Genomic DNA, 21313 nt, shown 5'->3' on the forward strand with positions numbered 1-21313 from the left:
GATTTCTTCGAAATATATTGTATACTGAATTTTAATTTACTTTTACCCTTAAAACATTTTTGATTCTGTTCTTGTTACTGACCCTTTTGCATTGATGGCAGGTATATTGATTTTTTAGAGCACAGTTATGTACTTAGTCTATATTCTTCCAGAACAAACATAATATAATTTTTATATATTGAATCCATTACTTTTTTTTTTGTTTATAATCACTTCGTTATATTGGATTTGCTTATTTAGAATATTGAGATACATAATTGCTTGTTTGGTTGGTTTTCTTGACTGCAGTTCTTTCTGTGTTATTCAAGTAGTGCATAGGCGTTGTCTGACACCACAAACCGGTTTATGAAAATCTGTTTTAAAACTTATCTGGCTCATAACTGAGACTATTTTTCAAATATTCCGTCTAATATCAAAATATTTATGTTTGAAGTATCCGATAGGCTTCTAAGTTCGTGAGCTTCTATAATGTAATAGGTACTTAACATAATTAGTTGGGATTCTATTTCGGAGAATAGAATAGTTTCAATATTTTCTATAAAACTTTACAGTGAAATCTCAATCTTTGCTTTCATATGTTGTCTTAAATTTTTAATTTGTATAAAATTTAATTTTTATAGTGTACCAAGACTTGTATGGGACATAAAGGCTTAATGCATATAAGACCTTAATCGAGCAGGAAATTAAGTAAAAATCCTTTTTACTTTTACTATTTCTTAATGCTGTTATTGTAATTGTTGTTTTTTTTTATAAGCCTTATCATTTTTTTTTTAGTTCAAACTAATAATATATTTATAACTTGAGTTCCTTTTTCGTAGTTATGTTTGTTGTTGTTGTTGTTGTAGTGTTGTTACTTAAAATTGTTGTTATTTCTTATTATGTGATGTTGTGGTGTTGTGATGTTGTGGTGATTGTTATAATAAAAGTGATTTGAAAAAAAAATGCAGGCCATTACGAAGTTACCAACTTACTAACACTGTTCACAATAGAAATCCCACAGTTCAATCGAATTTCCTGAACCAATTTGTTTGCAAATCATTTTATCGAAGATTCTGAGAATATAAATTTATGCGAATGTCCTTTTCTGCATTGTCACTTGTCACCCTCGCGGTACGTACTACGTACTGCTGCAGCAGCGTTGGCTGTCGCTGGTTGTGTATTGGAATCTGGTTATGGTTTAACGTTATGACTGTTACGGTAACGTAACGTAATAGTAACGACGTTACGCCAACTGAAACTGGCTTTTGTGCTGTTCCATAATATTTTTTCTCAATGTTTTTTATTTTTATCTTTTTCGTGGTAATGTTGATTGTAAAGGGGAAGTTCTCATATTGAAGTTGCTGCGGGGTATGTGCGTGGTATTTGTGGGATGCAAAATTTGAGTGAATTTGCATTTCATAAAAAATGATTTTTGTTATTCTAAAGCCAATGATATTAGGGCCTTTGCCATTGCTTTACATTGATGTCCTTATTGTTGTTGTTGTGGTTGTAGTATACTGTGTTAAGCTTATTATTAAAGAAGTTTACTTTGGTGTTGTTGTTGTTGTTGTATGTCATATCAGAAACGCAAATATATAAACAAGAATTTAGAAAAAACTTTGAATGTATATTTTATTTTGCAGTAAGAAAAGAAGACATAGCTGTGGGGAATTTAAAGTTTACCCTATTTATATAAAAGACCAGAAATAAAAACATCATTTTTACTACAAATATTTAAATTTGAAATGACATACGGCATAGTTTTAAGATATGGCCTTAGTTTATACGTGGCTTTAATTTCTACATGGCTCGGTTTAAATACAGGGTTTTTTCGTATTGCCTGTAAAACAGATATTAGGACATGTTCTAAGTAGCCTATGACATCCGTAGTCAGAAGTACCCTCATTAAACATATTTTTTAAATAACGGAGGGTAAGTTTTTAGTAATATTAATTGTTTATAAAAGTTCCTAACAAGATATTCATATGTCCCTCTTGCTACATATTCCAGTTTAGTGTAAGTGAACTATTTTGTGAAAGCTTCGTGAACAATTATAAGTTTAATTTTATTAATTAATCATATCATTTCCATTAATTTGTAAAAAATTACATGGAATTTTAATTTAAATAATAACTGCAGAAAAAGGACTATGGTAGTAGCCTATTCACCTGGTAATAATTACATCCATGACCGATTAGACAAGAAACTAATACGTTATGTGTTAAAATAATAGTTCCATGCATTTATCGGTTGTATTAAAGTTCAACACTTCGTCAATTTTTATTCCATCTTACTCACATAAATTTAATTTATGTTTTTTTGCTATTTAGTTTCTACAGTGAAATGTCGAATACAGGTATATTTTTCATGCTATGCATTAAAAAATAAAACAGTTTGAGTAGATTTGTTTTACAGATAATACCAACAAATGCACGACGTACCACAATTCGTTAAACAATGGGGCGTAGAGCACTAATAATAACCATGCGATCTTTAAATTTTTCAAAATTGGACACTGCATCAATATGAATCTGCGGAATCTCCATTCATTTCCGAAGAAGGGTACGTCAATAGTGTCATTTTCTTAAAATTAAATATAAGTTTTGTTCAAATGGTAACATTATTTTAGATATTCCTTTTTTTGCAGTTCTAGCTCTGTAGTACTGAGATTGACACACCTTATATTAGAGCATTGGGGACAAATCAAAATTTTAGTTTAGCAATTACTTGAAATTTCTCAATAGCTAGGAAGTCATTTGATTCTTTTTCAGTTTATTATTATACAATTATTTGTGAGATTATTTATTTCACAAAAAACTCACAAAAAAATTATAACATTACTATATACTTATAACTGATTTTGTTTTTAGATATTTTTTATCCGGTTTTTTGATTTGGATACTATGAACTGCAGATGCATAATAAATGGCTGGGTTTGCTTTCTATTACTACTTGCTGCAGGATACTTTGACAGGATTCAAATTTAACTTTTGGTATTAGACTTCTAAAAACTATATGGTGACAACTAAAAGCAATAAATATTTTCAAACCCCACTGATGTTGGACATTTGAAAATATTCAAAACACCTGTATGGTTAGACAAAAAAACCCTTAAAGTTAATATTTTGTAGGTATTACTCTGCCTCTTAAATGTCTACATTTAAAGTATAGAAATCTAGATAATCAACGATGAAAAAATAATTATTTTGACATATACTTCCAATAAAAACGATTTGTACTGATGAGTTTATGGTCTATTTAATAGCAATAAAGTTTTTCAAATATAATCATCGATAAATAAAGCAAAGAAATAAAGTTTTTATATATTATTTTTGTGTGAAGTCAGGAGTTCATTACAAATAATAATTTTTTTTTGCTTGTTTTTGTGTGATACAGAATCCCATGAACCCGTGATTTAGTGAAGATCGAGCAAACTCCAATTATCGTATATAAAGATTATTAGATTAGGTTACGATATACCGGCGCACCCTAGGAGATCTATGGACACATTTTTATGTCCATTTGTTTAGATTATTGAGACCATTTTGCAGAAATCCCTAACTGTGGTATAATAATTTCTGCTGACCATTATCGCAATATTATCCGTATAAACAATAGTTTCGCAGACCTCTGTCCTCAGTTTTATTAGCAGTTCACTCAGAACATTGTTTTAAAATGAGGGGGGAGAGTATTCTCTTTTAGGGGTTACCTCTGTTCCCCCTTCTGTATGCTGTTGATGAGACCATCGTCATTCCAATAAGACTACTAATGTGTGCATACAGATTATTTAACACTATCAGAATAGATTTGAAGGATTGTACAAAACTATTTTTAGGTATAAAGCGGGGACTCAGCCTCACCAGTAAATAATATTCGAGGAAAAATAAAAACTTTGCCTCAAATATATTCGAAGTAAAAACTTTGCCTCGAATATAGAGAAAAACTATTTTATATAGAGAATAACTATTTTTGTAGTAAGTTCTTAAAATTTGATCACGTTGAAACGTCTTCTTGACATACGTCACTGAAGCAGTACTGCCGAATTTGGACTATGGTATCAAGAAAATCTATGGTATCTCAAAATTTGATCACGTCTTCTTGACATACGTCACTGAAGCAGTACTGCCGAATTTGGACTATGGTATCAAGAATCCATTATTATTAGACTTTATCTGTGTAATATTTTAATTTCATAGCGTGTAAAAGCATTCGAAAGTTATAATTCTAAGAATATAGGTACAATTTCAAATCATTTCTCATATGTAAGTAGTCTATACAATATTAGCTTATGATATTTGTCATCGACATCGTTCTTTTACCTATCCAGAGTATTTATAGCAACTGTTATAAATATTGCAAATCATCGTTTCAAGTTTTCCGTGTTGGAATAAACCGATCATTACTTTCTTCACTTAATGGAAATTATTATATTTAATAGCTTAGTTATTCTAATAGTAATGAATTGTAATGTTTTGTAATGTAAATGTTTTAATGTTTTTCGAAATATTCTCCACGATGATCAATATATTTTTGCATTTGATTGAGCCAATTTTCGATATAGGTTGGCCACTCTGAAGTTGGCATCTACAAAACTAGGGTTTTGAATATCTCAACGGCTTGTGAGGGAGTAAAAAACGGCCACAAATTTTTTTCTTATTGCTTAGGAAAAATCGACCTTCAATAAACCTTATATATTTTAACAAAAAATTTAATAAGTAATAATAACACGACATTTTTTATATCATAAATATTTAAATTTCAAAATTCAAGCAAATCAGTTGAAACCCCGATCTGAACCACTGAAAGGTGAAGTGCGTGATTAATTTTGAAGCCTAAGGTTTTCAATAGAACTGTTATAAAAAAAAAAAAATAAAAAACTATTATACTATTAAACTAAATAGTTTTCGATATTTTGTCGGGTTCTGTTCACTTTAGAAGACCCAAATAGTGAATTGCTTGGGGCTCATAGAAGTAGATCTATGCTTCATCGCCCCTGTCACGATATCATGGGCTTGTTTTGAGCTACATCGGCTTAAAACAGTAAGCTATCACTCGCTGTCATACATTCAAAAAAGGCAATCATATTAAAACCCTACTTCCTACATATAGGTTACTGGTATAGTGAACCTATTTAAAACCATCAATAAGATAATTATCTTTCGTCAGGAGTATGAAAATTGATCATTTTTCCGAATATTTATATATATGTAGGTTCCGTATTCTTTGCACTCTGAATGTATGTATATAGGCATAGTGTTTGAAAAATGTCTTGTCTAAAGAATTTCTTTCACTGACTTCTTTCTAAATAAAAAAATATGACTTTTATTATACAATATTACATATACAGATTGTCTTCTCTTACCGAATATAATAATTCATCGCTAAAAGTTAGAGACCATAAGTCTCTTTGGAATGGAAAATCTTATGAAAAGTTTTTCTTATTTTAAACGAAATTGTGCTGGGCATTCGTGGCGAAGAGGAAATGTATGAAGAAATACAAATATTATTCATACATAAAATAATATAAATCCGAAAAATGCATGCAAATGTATTTAAATGTAAGGCAAGATGGACGAGCATTGCCCGAAGGACATAAACAAACAAAGTAAAAAGTTTTTGCTTAGAAAACCGAAGAGGAAAAATTCTAAGGCGAAATGATAAAAATGTCATTTTAGATAAGTAAAAGTAGCAAATGGTAAGTTAGTTTATTTTATGCATGCACTTTTCATTTCTCCAGAATGTGTTTAAAAATGCAAATGAGGTGATCAATGTGCTAACTTGTGTGTTCCGCAATCTCGCACCATATCTTCGCCTTCGAACTTATTAAATGTGATATTATGTTTCAGGAATAGGAATAGAAGATACCCATTTGCATAAATTATTTGAAAGCATTTCGTCGTAAGAGGCTAATAGGAAGTTCATTTTTGCAATCGAAAACTGTTGTACTTTCGGGTTTGTTATGCGTGCCAGAGGTGTCATGGACGGAGTGGTTGAATATTTGTGCAGTTGTTACTTTCATACACTAGTATTCAAAGCCGCTTTGAATGGCTCTGGCAATAAGTGGATTAAGAAAGTATGAAGGAATTTTGTGCGCGATAAATACTTTTGCCACCTTAATGGATTTAAAGAGGATTCACGGCGGCACTAAGCTTCAATAAACCACAAATGTGTCGCGGCTAATGCGATTTTTATTGGATTTATTGCCGTCACTATTTATGAAGTCTTCAACGCAATGCCTAAGAATGAGCACATCTACACAAATAGAATAAAGCAATAAAATGAAATGTAAACCATTCCTTCAAGTCGTATGTATCCGTAAGAATTTCACTTAAGATGGCTTAACTTATAAATGAATAGGCGTATTATAAGTTTAATTGCTTAAAAAAGTCTACTACTTAATAAATTGTACTTTTCCTTTTGAAAACCGTGTGATGATAAATATTGAAACATTTCAAAGTAAATTCTCAACGAGAAGAAATTCTGAATTCACTTTTCTTGTAATAGTTTTAATTTTAATTTTAATTATTTTTAAAAATAACTTTAAGACAACTTTAAGCATATATAATATTAATAAAATGATCAGATAAGTAAGCAATATTTTATTTCCCCGTGTCATTTTCTTAAAGTTAACTGACTCGAACTTCGACTTACAACAACAATAATTAGTTATTGTCAATATTGTTTTTTATAATACCAATCATATATTTTTCGCTTGAAATATTTGATGATGAAAAATATTATGCAGGTAATTTGTATATCAAATTGGATACTCTGGCTGCATACATCCCAGAAACTGAAAGGCCAATGGACAGTATGATTGTCAAGCATAACTACACAAAAAACTTCAAAACTAAACTTGACAAATAAAAGAATTGGAAAGGCTTGCTTAAAACCCAAACAATAAAAGGAAACATGATAAAATGGTATACAGACGACTGCCTGTTGTGTATCTAGATTTAACTAGATACCCTAGTTCAACGGCTAAACTCAATAATATTTATTTAAAATAAAATGGGTCATATCAACAATTTGCATTACGTACCAAGAAAAAGGCGGTAACAAATTGTTAATAAAATTCTAGGATATCAAGGCAAAACTAGATATACAACATCCCTTATCAATGAGAAAACTGGAGTTAGTGTTAATGTTAGAAACCTTAAACACAAAAGATCTAACCTGAGCTAAGATTAGGTTGCAGTTAGCTTTAATACTATCAGATATAAGTTTAGCTTTCCTCAAGTCATATTGCAGTCCTAACCCAAATTATAGTCAAATGCACAAGGTGAACTGAATCCGCCTTCAAAGCGGTTACACCAGCGTTTCTAAGGTGCATTGAAGAGATGATGTAAAAAAGAACGAAAGAACGTGATATTTATAGTTCAGACATTTTATTGAATAATCTACAAGGAAATGTTTCACTTGCTTTCGCCCTTGATGCACAGATATAAAAAATGTTCAATTCTTTCATGATCTGTCGAAGCATATCAATAAGGACTGATATCTCTACCTTCATGCAATTTACATTAAGTTGGCTGAAAAGTGAAGCTACTTTAAGCTGAGAGAATCCGTATTCTTCAATCATATCTAAAATGGCATCACTTACGGTTTGATGTATAAAAATATTGTTCTCTTTGAAAAATGAGGAAATCATTGAAATTACGACACAACATTGATAGCAAACGTATCTATACTTTTGAGTCACAATTTTAGTAAACTTTTTTACGAATGAACAAGGCTTATGAATATTTGAAGACTTGATGAAAGATTTAAGTCGTTGTCTTCAATGCCTAGCCAAATTTAAAGCCATTATTCCACGCTGATTAACTCTAAATTAATATTCTTCAATTATAAAATAATAAATTTTATTTCTAGTGTTAATAAATCATTTGCTGGAAAACAAAATACAGAAATTTGTTTTTATTGTGTAAACTGTGATGTGTCCTTGTTAATCTAATTACAGATATGACATCCATAAATAAATTGCAATATTATCACCAATTTCCATTAAAGTACCTTAGAGATTATTAAAATTTGTTATTAATTATAACATTATGTACAGTATAGAATATATATACTATATTTTTTATATATTCCCTCCCATTTTTAAAATAAAAATAATAACCATTTATCTCAAACACATTTATTAATATTTTTTGTTAAAATTTATGTTTTCAGAATTCGAATACAATTTTTTTTATACTTTCTTATTTGTGATAAAATATATATACCATACATAACTACAGTTTCAAACTAAGTATACACAAAACTCTTCGAAAAGTCCTGCGAGCTCGGCGCTTTCAAGGGCATTAACTGTTACATAGAAACATTTTATCTCCTGCAGAGATGTCATAAGGATAATTTTCACGTAAATCACATCATTCATGGAGATATTTAGTCTAATTTGTATGTCAGAGCGATCAAGATCCATTGTAGCATCTGATATCACACGCATCACATCACTATCATAAACTGGATCATAACTGCGAGAACAACAGTCACATATTTTAGGTGAATCAGAAGACATGTACGTATATGTTATACTGGAGTCCTTACTGCATTGTGGTTTTTCTTCTTCGCTGCATTCAGTTTCAATGGAATTCCTTTCGTCTGAGTTTTTCAAAAATTTTTTCAATAACTCAAATTTAGTGACACGTTTCTCTGAGGGCAAATCAAGTACTGGAGCCTTTGGAGAAATGTTATGTTTCGAGGTCAAAGGTAGATCCGTGCAATTTTCGGGATTAGATTTGACTACATTATTTTGACATAAAGTGACGTCAGAAGATTGAAAATGTTCTAGAATTTTACTGTTATTAACTTCTTTTTCATTGTATTCCCCTTTTCTGCCAATTGTAATTTGATCGCCGCCCTTTTTTTTCGAAGTTGATGGCTTCATTATGTCTACTTCGAAGTTTTTGACCCTTTCTCCAAGCTGTAGCTGTGATGGGTTTTGTGTATTACATTGTTTCTGTAGAGAATATTTTTCTGCTTTCAAGACATTTGAGTTTTGCACATTCGAAATACCTTTAAAGTCGTTCGCATTTACTTCGTTACAAACTCTTCCAATGTCATCTTTGTGGATTATTTCAATTGCCTCATCAGACGAACAAGGTGATTTGGAGAGATAACCACTATTCTGATTATTCCCAACACCACGCAAATCTTTAATAACAGTCTTAATACTTTTTAGGAGACTAACACGTTGTTGAACAATTTCTTTATTCTTATGATCTGCAGAACAATTTTCTAACTGAAGTTCCTGATAAAGTTTCTCAAAAGCATTCAACATTTTAAATATGAAAATGTTTACTTCCTCCAGACATCAAATAAAATAAAATCAGAAGTGTTAATTATATTCAATAAAAAAAGGAACAACATTATTACACTTACTGGGTTCTGATTAGTGCGGGTTGTGATATTTGCTGCATATTTGCTTAGAACCTCACAAAAGGTCTTGAGATTTGCGTTTATAGATTGTACATTCAATTCAAGTTGCTCCAAATGTTCTTTAAGGTTATTTATCATATGGCCCACTTTCTCAACGATATCAGAATTTATATTTTTATTGTTATCTAGTGAACCACTTGGACTTATACATATTCTTAGAGTTTCGCATTTGTCAACATGAAGATCCTCTCTGTGCTGTTGTACTACTTTTTGACCTTTACGTTCATTTGTCACTACTCCCGAATCCATTTGCAACTCACTGGGTGTACCAATTGCAATAGGTTGTGGTTGAAATAGATCACAAGCCTGTTTCTGTTCTACACAACCCTGTTTCATTAATATTCTGTTTTCATCAGAAATAATATCGCACTTTTGAGCTGGTACAAATCCATCTATTAATTTTACTATAATTAGTGAGAAATCCTATTCAAGTACATCAATATATTAATACTTAAGTACAATAATACCTGTATCAGTTTTTAGATTATTCTAACTTTTAGAAATATCTCTATTTGTTTCACTTACCCTGACCAACGTTAGTAGTTTCCCGTTGCGCCTCTGGTTTGGAATCTGAAGTGATTAAACTCGAGTAATCATAAGACGATGACAAGGATTGCTGGTTCCCAATAGCTTAAAAAGTAAATAGAATTAATAAACACATATATATAGTTCTCAATCTGCTTTGTTTAAAATTTAAACCCAGTTCCCAATAAACTTTGAAAATATCATGAATTTTCTTTCTGAAAAAATTAGATGGATTTCTGGAAAATTTGTGTAAATTAGAGGTCATCGTTTATCTAGCAGTCTGAATCTTTTGCGGATGTTACAGTTTTTATAACATTAAATTATTATAAAAAGTGAAAAGTTTTGAAAATATAGTTGTGTTATTTCTGTTGTATCTTTATAATATGGTAACTTTTTAATGTCGAATTTTAGCAAATGCATTTTAGTTGAGAAGTCCTTTTCACTTTAACATTTATACACTACACTTTTTTGTACTTACAAGTTTCTTGAGCTTCCGATTCTGATTGGCCTTTATTTCTTAGAATATCTTTAACTTTGTTGGGCCAAGGTATTAACCTTCGAGGAGGCTTCTTATGAATCATCGAACTACTAGAGTTATTCTCCTCTTTAATCACGTGTTCGTATTGGGACTTTTGTGGCGACTTAGTTTTCGTTCCAACTATATTAGTGTCCGATTTATTAGTGTCTGCATCTTTCAACTGAATTTGGAACGTATACATGGCAAATGGCAAATGGCAAATGTATCAAACGACTATATACTATATAATTTCACCTAACCGATTTTGATTAATTTTTTTAGATTAAATGATTTCAATAATATATTAGTAATTTATACTTTCCAAAGCAGATAAATACATGTTATGTTAGAATTGAAATATATGTTTTTGTTACAATAAAATTCTTACAAAATTTTTTTTTATTTTGAATACAAAATTATCAAATGTTACTGAATCAAAAAACTTTTGCTGATATTCAATTCAAAAATAACTGAAAGTGAAGCACAGATATATACTTCATATCGAAGTAGTCAGAAATATGCAAACGTTTTAGTACCAGTGGTAAGCGTTATGATCACGGTTCTTACTATTTACATACTTTAAATATTTAAACAAATCTTGAAATAACCTTCAATTTTGTATAAAGGTCTTTAAATAAAGGAATTATTAAGTTATTTTCTAAATAAAATGTAGGTTTTAATTCTAACATTTGAATGAACGCCTTGTTTAGTGTACGTCTTCCTTATTGGTGAGAAGCTGAGGAAGATTGGTAGTTAATAAAGTTGATGAACGCAATATTAGATGATACTTAATAATGTTTTATAATAATGGAAGTGTTTGCAGTGTGTTTACTTATTCGCCAACTTATGTGCGAATAAGTAACTTATGTTAAGGTCTTTAAATAAATGAACGATTAAGTTAGTTCTTAAATGAAATGGGAAGTACAATTTTAACCTGTTCATTGTTCATAAGAACAGTGTATTTTTTGTTTCTTATTTAGTATACCTTCTGCTCAAAAAGTACCCGGATTTTGCTAACTATTCTTAAGTAATAGACCTTTTTCAAAAATTTTTTTGTTGTGTTGGTACATCCTTTCTTGACGTATGGTACAAATTTGAGCGCCATCAGTTTGTTTACAGCAGCTGTTAATATGAGGCTACCTCAAGTGCATTTAGCGGTTTTTATTATGGAAAATTCTTGTTGTACGCGATTTTTTGACCAAACACGGCTGTCAACCCCACTGTCATCGCTCAGGCACTATATTCGCCTGATCTGGATCCGTGCGACTTTTTCCTGTTCCCGAAACTCAAATTGTCCCTTCGTGGTAAGCGTTTTGAGTCGATTGAATCGGTAAAAGAGAATTCGCTGAAGGAACAGTGTGTGGAAGATTGGGTTAAGCGTTGGCATATGTGTATGGCTTCAGAAGGAGCATATTTTGAAGCAGATAATATAAATTTGGAATAAAATTTAAATTTGTGTGTTTTATTTACAAAATCCGAGTACTTTTTGAGTAGAATATATGACAATACTGCATTATTAATTTTTGCATGGTAGCAGTGTATTCCCGTGCAACATCTATTTTTTGGACAATACTTACGAAATTCTTCCTTAAGCAAACAACATATGTAAATTCATCATACTAGCGTTTCAAAATTGTAAAGAATAAGGCTGATTTGCTTTATGTGAATTTATGTGGATTCAATTATTTATATTTAAATTTTTTTTGATTAACAGAAATTTTTTTATTAGACTTTATTGAAGTTAATTAAAAGTGTACATTTATGCGGTTTCATAATTTAATTATAAATAATTAAAACAACTGAGCTCTTTGTACCTTAAGCATTCTTAGATAATCTCAGTTTAGCTCGAAACATCATATAAACCTAAATAAATTCCTAATAAGTTTTTATTGTGTGCGTTACTTTGAGAATTCTAAAAACTAATTTCATGCATTTATAGTATCATAAGCATTCCAAATGAAACACATTTCCACAGTCAATAATGAAACTTTACCCCATTCTGGATATTATGAATAATTGTCATAAATTTCTCGAACACAAATATTTAATTATCAATCTTATGTGACATAGTATGTGCCTTTATTCCATCACTTTCAACATTATTATCATCATCATCATCATCATCATCGGCATCATCAACTCCGACATCACTTAACTCCACTTTGGTGAAAATCATCATGAGTACCATTTAGAATGAGAATGTCTCGCATTTGATATGCTATCGTAGAGTTTAGGAAGGGCAATATTTGCATTGTCCGCAAATTAAATTGAATTCTAACGTAACATGGAAACAAAAGACCATAAAGGCAGACTTTGGCTTTCCTATTACATTGCAGAAACAATATAGCAAAAACAACATTTGCGCAACAATGTTTCTGAATTATGCAAATGCATGGAGACATCCATATTCTACATCTTTTGTTTGCACCGAGTAAATTATGTAAAATACCACACTTTGGATTTCGAACTGCAATAGATTGCAAGCTGAAGGTGTGGGAAGAACGTCGTTGAGTCCCAGATGACTTTATTGCATATTTGATTTTTAATATCTAATTTAAAAATTATACATATACAAATATCAAAATATTGTGAATAAAAAGAGGTAAATTAATGAACGTGAAAACATTGAAATGCAATTTACTATAAACTTCATTAAATAACTTTGTATCATATGAAACCATTTCTCCAATAAATATACATTGCATAGTACTATAATGTGTTCGAGCATTAAAATGCTTAAGCTGTTCGAATACTTCAAATGCTCGAAAGTGTTTGAGATGCTCCAAGTATTCGATCTATTTAAAGTTTTTGTGGTGTTGAAAATCCTTCCTAGCTAACATATGTGAACTTCTCGAGAATATTTGCTTTCGAACATTTAAATCGCAGATTTTATTTGTTCGAAAAAGTTGCAACTGTTTGCAGTTGTATGAACTATTCGACTTTGTCTGAACTATTCGAAATTATTCAACCTAATTGAAGTTACTCAAACTGTTCGAAATGATTTCTAGTTGTTGATGCTATTCAAAAGTTTTCGAGCTATTCGAAATCGTTTGATATATTAAATGTTTGAGACTACAAGTACCTCAAAATTTGATTTGAATATATTTTTTTCTAAAAAAGTTCGACTTTTTTGAAAATTTGAAGATGTACAATCTGTTCGAAACTGCTTAAACTATTGAAAGGTTTGCTAGATATTCGAAGTTTCTCGTTTTAAAAGCTGATTTTGTTTGTGTTTCGTTGTATTTATTTTAACAAATATACTTTAACAGCATATTTATCGTAAAACTAAATACGAACAGCACTACTTAATACAGATCACTGCATTTCTTCGTGAAAGACAAGTAGCCTGTTTAAATATCTGCAAACAGTTTTAACCGGGACTGTAAAAGTTTTTATTAAAAGAATCAACTAATAATAAATCATTCGCCTCAGTGCTCAAATTAACATTAGTAATGGATTGAAAGGCGCCTATATCTGTATTTACTCAGATAGTCCAGCGGTAATCAAAGTAATATCCTCCTGGAAGTTTTCTTCAGTAGCTGGAGAGTAAAAACAAAGTGATGCTTTGCTGGTTGCCTGGTCACATTGGAATCAATGATAATGAGTTTGCAGACAATCTTGCGAAAACAGGATTTGCCATTCATCCCTGTCGACCGGAGTCATATTATTGATTAATTTGGTCCACAACAAGATTTCTAATTGAAACATGATTTTCAACCGAAAGAACTGGCTACTAGCGTGACATTCCAGATAACCGTCAAACTGTAGTGGAATATTTAACGGGTCATTAAGGATAGCGTTATCACCTTAACAAAACGGATGTGTCCGAAGAGATAAATTGTCGACTCTGCTTAGTAGCAAACGTGACTTCAATTCACAATCTCTGTAATTGTCCAGTCTTGATTTGGGCCCAAAAAATATCATTGGATCGAAAATTACTTTCCCCTTTTGATATTAGGAGGCCCTCAACGGCTGACATTGACTTTCATACGAAGGACAGATTCTCTTCTGTTCGGTTAGGGTCTGAAGCAGCACAAAATATTAAAATAAATATTTTAATAATTTATTATTATAATTAAATTTGCTATTTAATATATTTTATTGAAATAATTATTATTGCTGTCTTGAAAATGAAAAACTTGACAAAATTTATAATTTTTTATAATTTATGTTCTAACAAATAATTTGTAAAATTTCACCCAAAAAAGACACATTACACATATTAAGTACAAATATGCATTACAGATGTCTCTGCAAGAAGACTAGCTTTGAAACAAATATAGGCAACCTCAAGAATTAACTTTCAATGAACTAGTGTTTCCAAAAAAGACCGTAGTTTATAAGCTCGTTTTAATTTAAAGTACGGGAAGTGTTTTGGTTAGTGTCATTTAAAACAAAAAAGAAGAAGTAACAATAAACCTGGAACTTCTAATTTGACAGACACGAGTTCTAACCCATGCAGTCCTAACAAATTCTATGCCGACTATAAACTAATTAAAAAATTCGAGGAGTTTTTAAGATCTTTGATGATGAGTACTTGACAATATTCGAAACAGCGTTGTATGATCAGCCAATAAATTAAATTCAATAATTTAACTAAAAATGTTTGTTGTTGTCTTTTCATTTCTATTCGAACTCTTCTAATTTTCTTTTAGTTTCTTTAAAAAAATATATATTTAATTTTAGTACACGATGCAACTGCAGTTAAAATAGCAAATATAGAAATAGAAAAAAATGGTTTAGACCCATTTCTAGTCTGGAGTAAACATTATTTTTTTTTTTTTTTGGTTAAATAAATAGGTTCATAGCTGGTTTATGATTTCGTCCTTTTTTAATACAGCAAATGAATTTGTTAATGAACTTTCGCAGCGAATTAACTAAACTCCAAATTTAAACATACAAGTAAAGTATAGGTTTGGCTAATGAATATTCACTGTGAGATTGGTATGGTAAGAGTTCAACTCTTTGTACTTGTAATATCAAAAAATTATCAACAAATAATTAAATAGAAAAAGTAATTCCAAAAGACTACTGCTGATGGGTATTTGGCAATACTCAGAACTGCATTTTGATCAGCCAAAAATTTAATTGATTAAAAATAATAAAATTTTGTTGTTGCGGTTCACTACTGTTCGATAATCTCTTTATTGAAAACAAAAGTTTTTATTAAGAAAATAGTTTCATCATAATTGACATTAAAAATCAGTTTAAGTAGTTTCACCAAATATCACAAACCTTGTACTCCATCTATCAAAAATTACCATAATAAAATTATGACAATTGAAAATAAAGCTTTTTAGTTGGATTTTATAAAATAAAGACACATACATTGGTAACTATATTATATCAATAGTCCTCAGGGTAATTAGAAAATGTTGAAAAGACCGGTCAAACGACCGGTTGTGACCCATAAGAAATCAACTAAAATACTTGTCCAACAGTAAAATATTTAAAAAGTTGAAAAAGACTTTAAAGTAAACTCAAACATAAACCAAATGCAAATGCATCGCATTGTTTTAGGCGGCACAAATCCTATGAACTCTTCTCTTGGTTTTGATATTTTGCCAATGAAAACTGCGATTTTAAATACTCACATTGGCTCTTTGCTTTCTGGCACAAATGCCAATTGCAGATTTTACCACAATTTAAATGCAGTAAAATCAAGCTAAGCGTTTTGGCCAAATTACTGCTTGACTGAATTGAGACTATACCCGCGCAGAAGAAAACGAAGACGAAGTCGAAGACGAAGAAGAATAAGAAGCTGTCTCCGCTCTGGCTGGCCAAATCGAGACCATTGTCTACTCATCTACTGCGATTCCATAGTAAAATAAAGCAAAAAAAATTATAATGAAACATGAGAAATTGAGTGCCAAGTCCAAAAATGGCGCCACTGCCGCAATCATTTTAATCGCAAAATATTCACAGCTTACGTACACATATAGATAAACAAAGATACAGATGTACTTGCAAGCAAAACTCGTATAATTTAAAATACTTGTATGTAATCCAAACAGACCAAGAGATACAGACAATCCCATTTGTCTTACTTCCATTGGCGCAAAAATTCTGCACTTGCTTCACTCTACTCGTATTTAGTATGTCACACAAATTCTGTTTCTCATTGAAACACAGAATTTATTATATTATTATTTCACAAATATACAATATATATATAAATTGTTTCATATTTAATTTTTATTGCATTACTTGAGTTCATTTATTCTAGGTTAAATGGCTTTTAGAAATCTGCATTGAAACGATTTTATTTAATGCTCTTTTAGATTTTATTTTTGAGAAATCTACATTAAAAAATAAATTGATTTTTTTGCTTTTGGAACTTATTGTGCACATTTGTTATGCATATTTGCATATATTAGTATTTAGATAAAATGATAGGATAAGATAAAAAGCATCTAAAATCATTTAACTAATATATTTAATGTCTCATCAATGTGAGATATGAGATTGAATAATAACCGTTCGTATGTTAAATGATAATCTGATCAATAACATATATACTTACAAAAATAGGTATTTACATATACAGTAGTGCTTACTCGCATTTTTAAGTAAATACTCACTTATGTTTATATATACAATTACTTAGCTGTATATATTTACTTTTCTATATTTGGTGATACAATAAGTATCCGACGTTTTCTGGTGCATTTCTCAAGAAACATTTCTCTTATAAAAAATCAATTTTAATCCAATATAGGTATATGGATCATTAAAATGTTTGACCTCTTACTCTTTTTTTTTGGTAGATTAATAACAACATCAGTTTAGTCAAAATTAAAGCCTTCACTCTAAGCCGATTAAGTCTACATTAATATTCTTCAATTATAAAATAATAAACTTTATTTCTAGTATTAATAAATCATTTGCTGGAAAATAAAATACAGAAATTTGTTTTTATTGTGTAAACTGTGACGTTTCCTTGTTAATCTAATTACAGATATGAATCACATCCATAAAAAAATTGCAATATTATCACCAATTTCCATTAAAGTACCTTAGAGATTATTAAAATTTGTTATTAATTATAACATTATGTACAGTACAGAATATATATACTATATATTTTATATAATGCCTCCCATTTTTAAAATAAAAACAATAACCATTTATCTGAAACACATTTATTAATATTTTTTGTTAAAATTTATGTTTTCAGAATTCGAATACAATTTTTTTTATACTTTCTTATTTGTGATAAAATATATATACCATATATAACTACAGTTTCAAACTAAGTATACACAAAACTCTTCGAAAAGTCCTGCGAGCTCGGCGCTTTCAAGGGCATTAACTGTTACATAGAAACATTTTATCTCCTGCAGAGATGTCATAAGGATAATTTTTACGTAAATCACATCATTCATTGAGATATTTAGTCTAATTTGTATGTCAGAGCGATCAAGATCCATTGTAGCATCTGATATCACACGCATTACATCACTATCATAAACTGGATCATAACTGCGAGAACAACAGTCACATATTTTAGGTGAATCAGAAGACATGTACGTATATGTTATACTGGAGTCCTTACTGCATTGTGGTTTTTCTTCTTCGCTGCATTCAGTTTCAATGGAATTCCTTTCATCTGAGTTTTTTAAAAATTTTTTCAATAACTCAAATTTAGTGACACGTTTCTCTGAGGGCAAATCAAGTACTGGACCATTTGGAGAAATGTTATGTTTCGAGGTCAAAGGGAGATCCATGCAATTTTCGGGATTAGATTTGACTACATTATTTTGACATAAAGTGACGTCAGAAGATTGAAAATGTTCTAGAATTTTACTGTTATTAACTTCTTTTTCATTGTATTCACCTTTTCTGTCAATTGTAATTTGATCGCCGCCCTTTTTTTTCGAAGTTGATGGCTTCATTATGTCTACTTCGAAGTTTTTGACCCTTTCTTCAAGCTGTAGCTGTGATGGGTTTTGTGTATTACATTGTTTCTGTAGAGAATATTTTTCTGCTTTCAAGACATTTGAGTTTTGCACATTCGAAATATGTTTAACGTCGTTCGCATTTACTTCGTTACAAACTCTTCCAATGTCATCTTTGTGGATTATTTCAATTGCCTCATCAGACGAACAAGGTGATTTGGAGAGATAACCACTATTCTGATTATTCCCAACACCACGCAAATCTTTAATAACAGTCTTAATATTTTTTAGGAGACTAACACGTTGTTTAACAATTTCTTTATTCTTATGATCTGCAGAACAATTTTCTAACTGAAGTTCCTGATAAAGTTTCTCAAAAGCATTCAACATTTTAAATATGAAATTGTTTACTTCCTCCAGACATCAAATAAAATAAAATCAGAAGTGTTAATTATATTCAATAAAAAAAAGGAACAACATTATTACACTTACTGGGTTCTGATTAGTGCGGGTTGTGATATTTGCTGCATATTTGCTTAGAACCTCACAAAAGGTCTTGAGATTTGCGTTAATAGATTGTACATTCAATTCAAGTTGCTCCAAATGTTCTTTAAGGTTATTTATCATATGACCCACTTTCTCAACGATGTCAGAATTTATATTTTTATTGTTATCTAGTGAACCACTTGGACTTATACATTTTCTTAGAGTTTCGCATTTGTCAACATGAAGATCCTCTCTGTGCTGTTGTACTACTTTTTGACCTTTACGTTCATTTGTCACTACTGTGGAATCCATTTGCACCTCACTGGGTGTACCAATTGCAATAGGTTGTGGTTGAAATGGAACACAACCCTGTTTCATTAATATTCTGTTTTCTTTAGAAATAATATCGCACTTTTGAGCTGGTACAAATCCATCTATTAATTTAACTATAATTAGTTAGAAATCTTATTCAAGTACATCAATATATTAATACTTAAGTACAATAATACCTGTATCAGTTTTTAGATTATTCGAACTTTTAGAAATATCTCTATTTGTTTCACTTACCCTGACCAACGTTAGTAGTTTCCTGTAGCGCCTCTGGTTTGGAATCTGAAATGACTAAACTCGAGTAATCATAAGACGATGACAAGGATTGCTGGTTCCCAATAGCTTAAAAAGTAAATAGAATTAATAAACACATATATATAGTTCTCAATCTGGTTTGCTTAATATTTAAACCCAGTTCCCAATAAACTTTGAAAATATCATGAACTTTTTTCTGAAAAATGTCTTATTAGATGCATTTCTGGAAAATTTGTGTGAAATAAGAGGTCATCGTTTATCTAGCAGTCTGAACCTTTTGCGGATGTTACAGTTTTGATAACATTAAATTATTATAAAAAGTGAAAAGTTTTGAAAATATAGTTGTGTTATTTCTGTTGTATCTTTATAATATGGTAACTTTTTAATGTCGAATTTTAGCAAATGCATTTTAGTTGAGAAGTCAACTTCACTTTAACATTTATACACTACACTTTTTTGTACTTACAAGTTTCTTGAGCTTCCGATTCTGATTGACCTTTATTTCTTAGAATATCTTTAACTTTGTTGGGCCAAGGTATTAACCTTCGAGGAGGCTTCTTATGAATCATCGAACTACTAGAGTTATTCTCCTCTTTAATCACGTGTTCGTATTGGGACTTTTGTGGCGACTTAGTTTTCGTTCCAACTATATTAGTGTCCGATTCATTAGTGTCTGCATCTTTCAACTGAATTTGGAACGTATACATGGCAAATGGCAAATGTATCAAACGACTATATACTATATAATTTCACCTAACCGATTTTGATTAATTTTTTTAGATTAAATGTTTTCAATAATATATCAGTAATTTATACTTTCCAAAGCAGATAAATACATGTTATGTTAGAATTGAAATATATGTTCTTGTAACAATAAAATTCTTACAAAATTTTTTTTTAATTTGAATACAAAATTATCAAATGTTACTGAATTAAAAAAGTTTTGCTGATTTTCAATTCAAAAATAACTGAAAGTGAAGCACAGATATATACTTCATATCGAAGTAGTCAGAAATATGCAAACGTTTTTGTACCAATGGTAAGTTTTATGATCAGGGTTCTTACTATTTACGTACTTTAAATATTTAAACAAATCTTGAAATAACCTTCAATTTTATATAAAGGTCTTTAAATAAAGGAATTATTAAGATATTTTCTAAATAAAATGTAGGTTTTAATTCTAACATTTGAATGAACGCCTTGTTTAGTGTACGTCTTCCTTATTGGTGAGAAGCTGAGGAAGATTGGTAGTTAATAAAGTTGATGAACGCAATATTAGATGATACTTAATAATGTTTTATAATAATGGAAGTGTTTGCAGTGTGTTTACTTATTCGCCAACTTATGTGCCCTGATTGTTTTTTGGACTGCCACAGTCTGATATGTTCTTCCAAAAGAACTAAGATTCTTTATTGATTGACTTGCACTGTTGGTGTTAAGTTTTGTCGACCATTGACGAACTCGTGTTTAAATGGGTCTCTTAATATCAATTTGCTTATTTCTTAAAAGTATAATTATATTTATTCAGGAAAAAATAATGTTGTGTAATTGTATGTTATATCAAAGTCATTCATCATCTTATCTGATCATATATGAAAAATCACAGAGTTGGTAAGTTTACAAGTCGCTTTCCATATATTTTGTATGGTGAGTAACCTAAAAGTAAAAATTTTTGTATCGCTTTCCTTCGAAAATTGATTTTATGGTACTTTGGTGCGTATGAGTAACGTGAAGGACACTTGATTAATTAATTTTTTTTAATTACTTCTAAAATGAATATCACAGTGGAAATATTTATTTTTGAAGTAGAATTTATATATTAATTTGAATCAAAAATAAAAAAGAAAAAAATTGTGTGACATATTCCTTTTTTTTTTTA

The 21313-nt window shown here is 30.1% G+C and overlaps 2 protein-coding genes across 3 annotated transcripts; both read right to left on the minus strand.

Moving 5' to 3' along the window:
• Positions 1-8179: 8179 nt before the first annotated feature.
• Positions 8180-20309, minus strand: LOC119687752. Of its 2 annotated transcripts, XM_038102200.1 has the most exons (5): positions 20156-20309; positions 10427-10688; positions 9949-10053; positions 9367-9815; positions 8180-9289 (listed from the first exon to the last, which is right to left on the minus strand). In XM_038102200.1, exons 2-5 carry the CDS (start codon positions 10665-10667, stop codon positions 8225-8227), a joined length of 1860 nt encoding a protein of 619 aa, XP_037958128.1. In that variant the 5' UTR covers positions 10668-10688; positions 20156-20309; the 3' UTR covers positions 8180-8224. The 2 variants fall into 2 exon arrangements, with proteins under 2 accessions (XP_037958128.1, XP_037958127.1); XM_038102199.1 differs by lacking the exon at positions 20156-20309 and having other exon boundaries at positions 10427-10817.
• Positions 17647-20163, minus strand: LOC119687754. The gene is made up of 4 exons (XM_038102202.1): positions 19901-20163; positions 19417-19521; positions 18856-19283; positions 17647-18777 (listed from the first exon to the last, which is right to left on the minus strand). The coding sequence occupies exons 1-4, from the start codon at positions 20139-20141 to the stop codon at positions 17713-17715; spliced, it is 1839 nt and encodes a 612-aa protein (XP_037958130.1). The 5' UTR covers positions 20142-20163; the 3' UTR covers positions 17647-17712.
• Positions 20310-21313: the final 1004 nt, after the last annotated feature.

This window comes from Teleopsis dalmanni, chromosome X, assembly GCF_002237135.1.
Source record: "Teleopsis dalmanni isolate 2A chromosome X, ASM223713v2, whole genome shotgun sequence".
NCBI classification, from domain to species: Eukaryota; Metazoa; Arthropoda; class Insecta; order Diptera; family Diopsidae; genus Teleopsis; species Teleopsis dalmanni.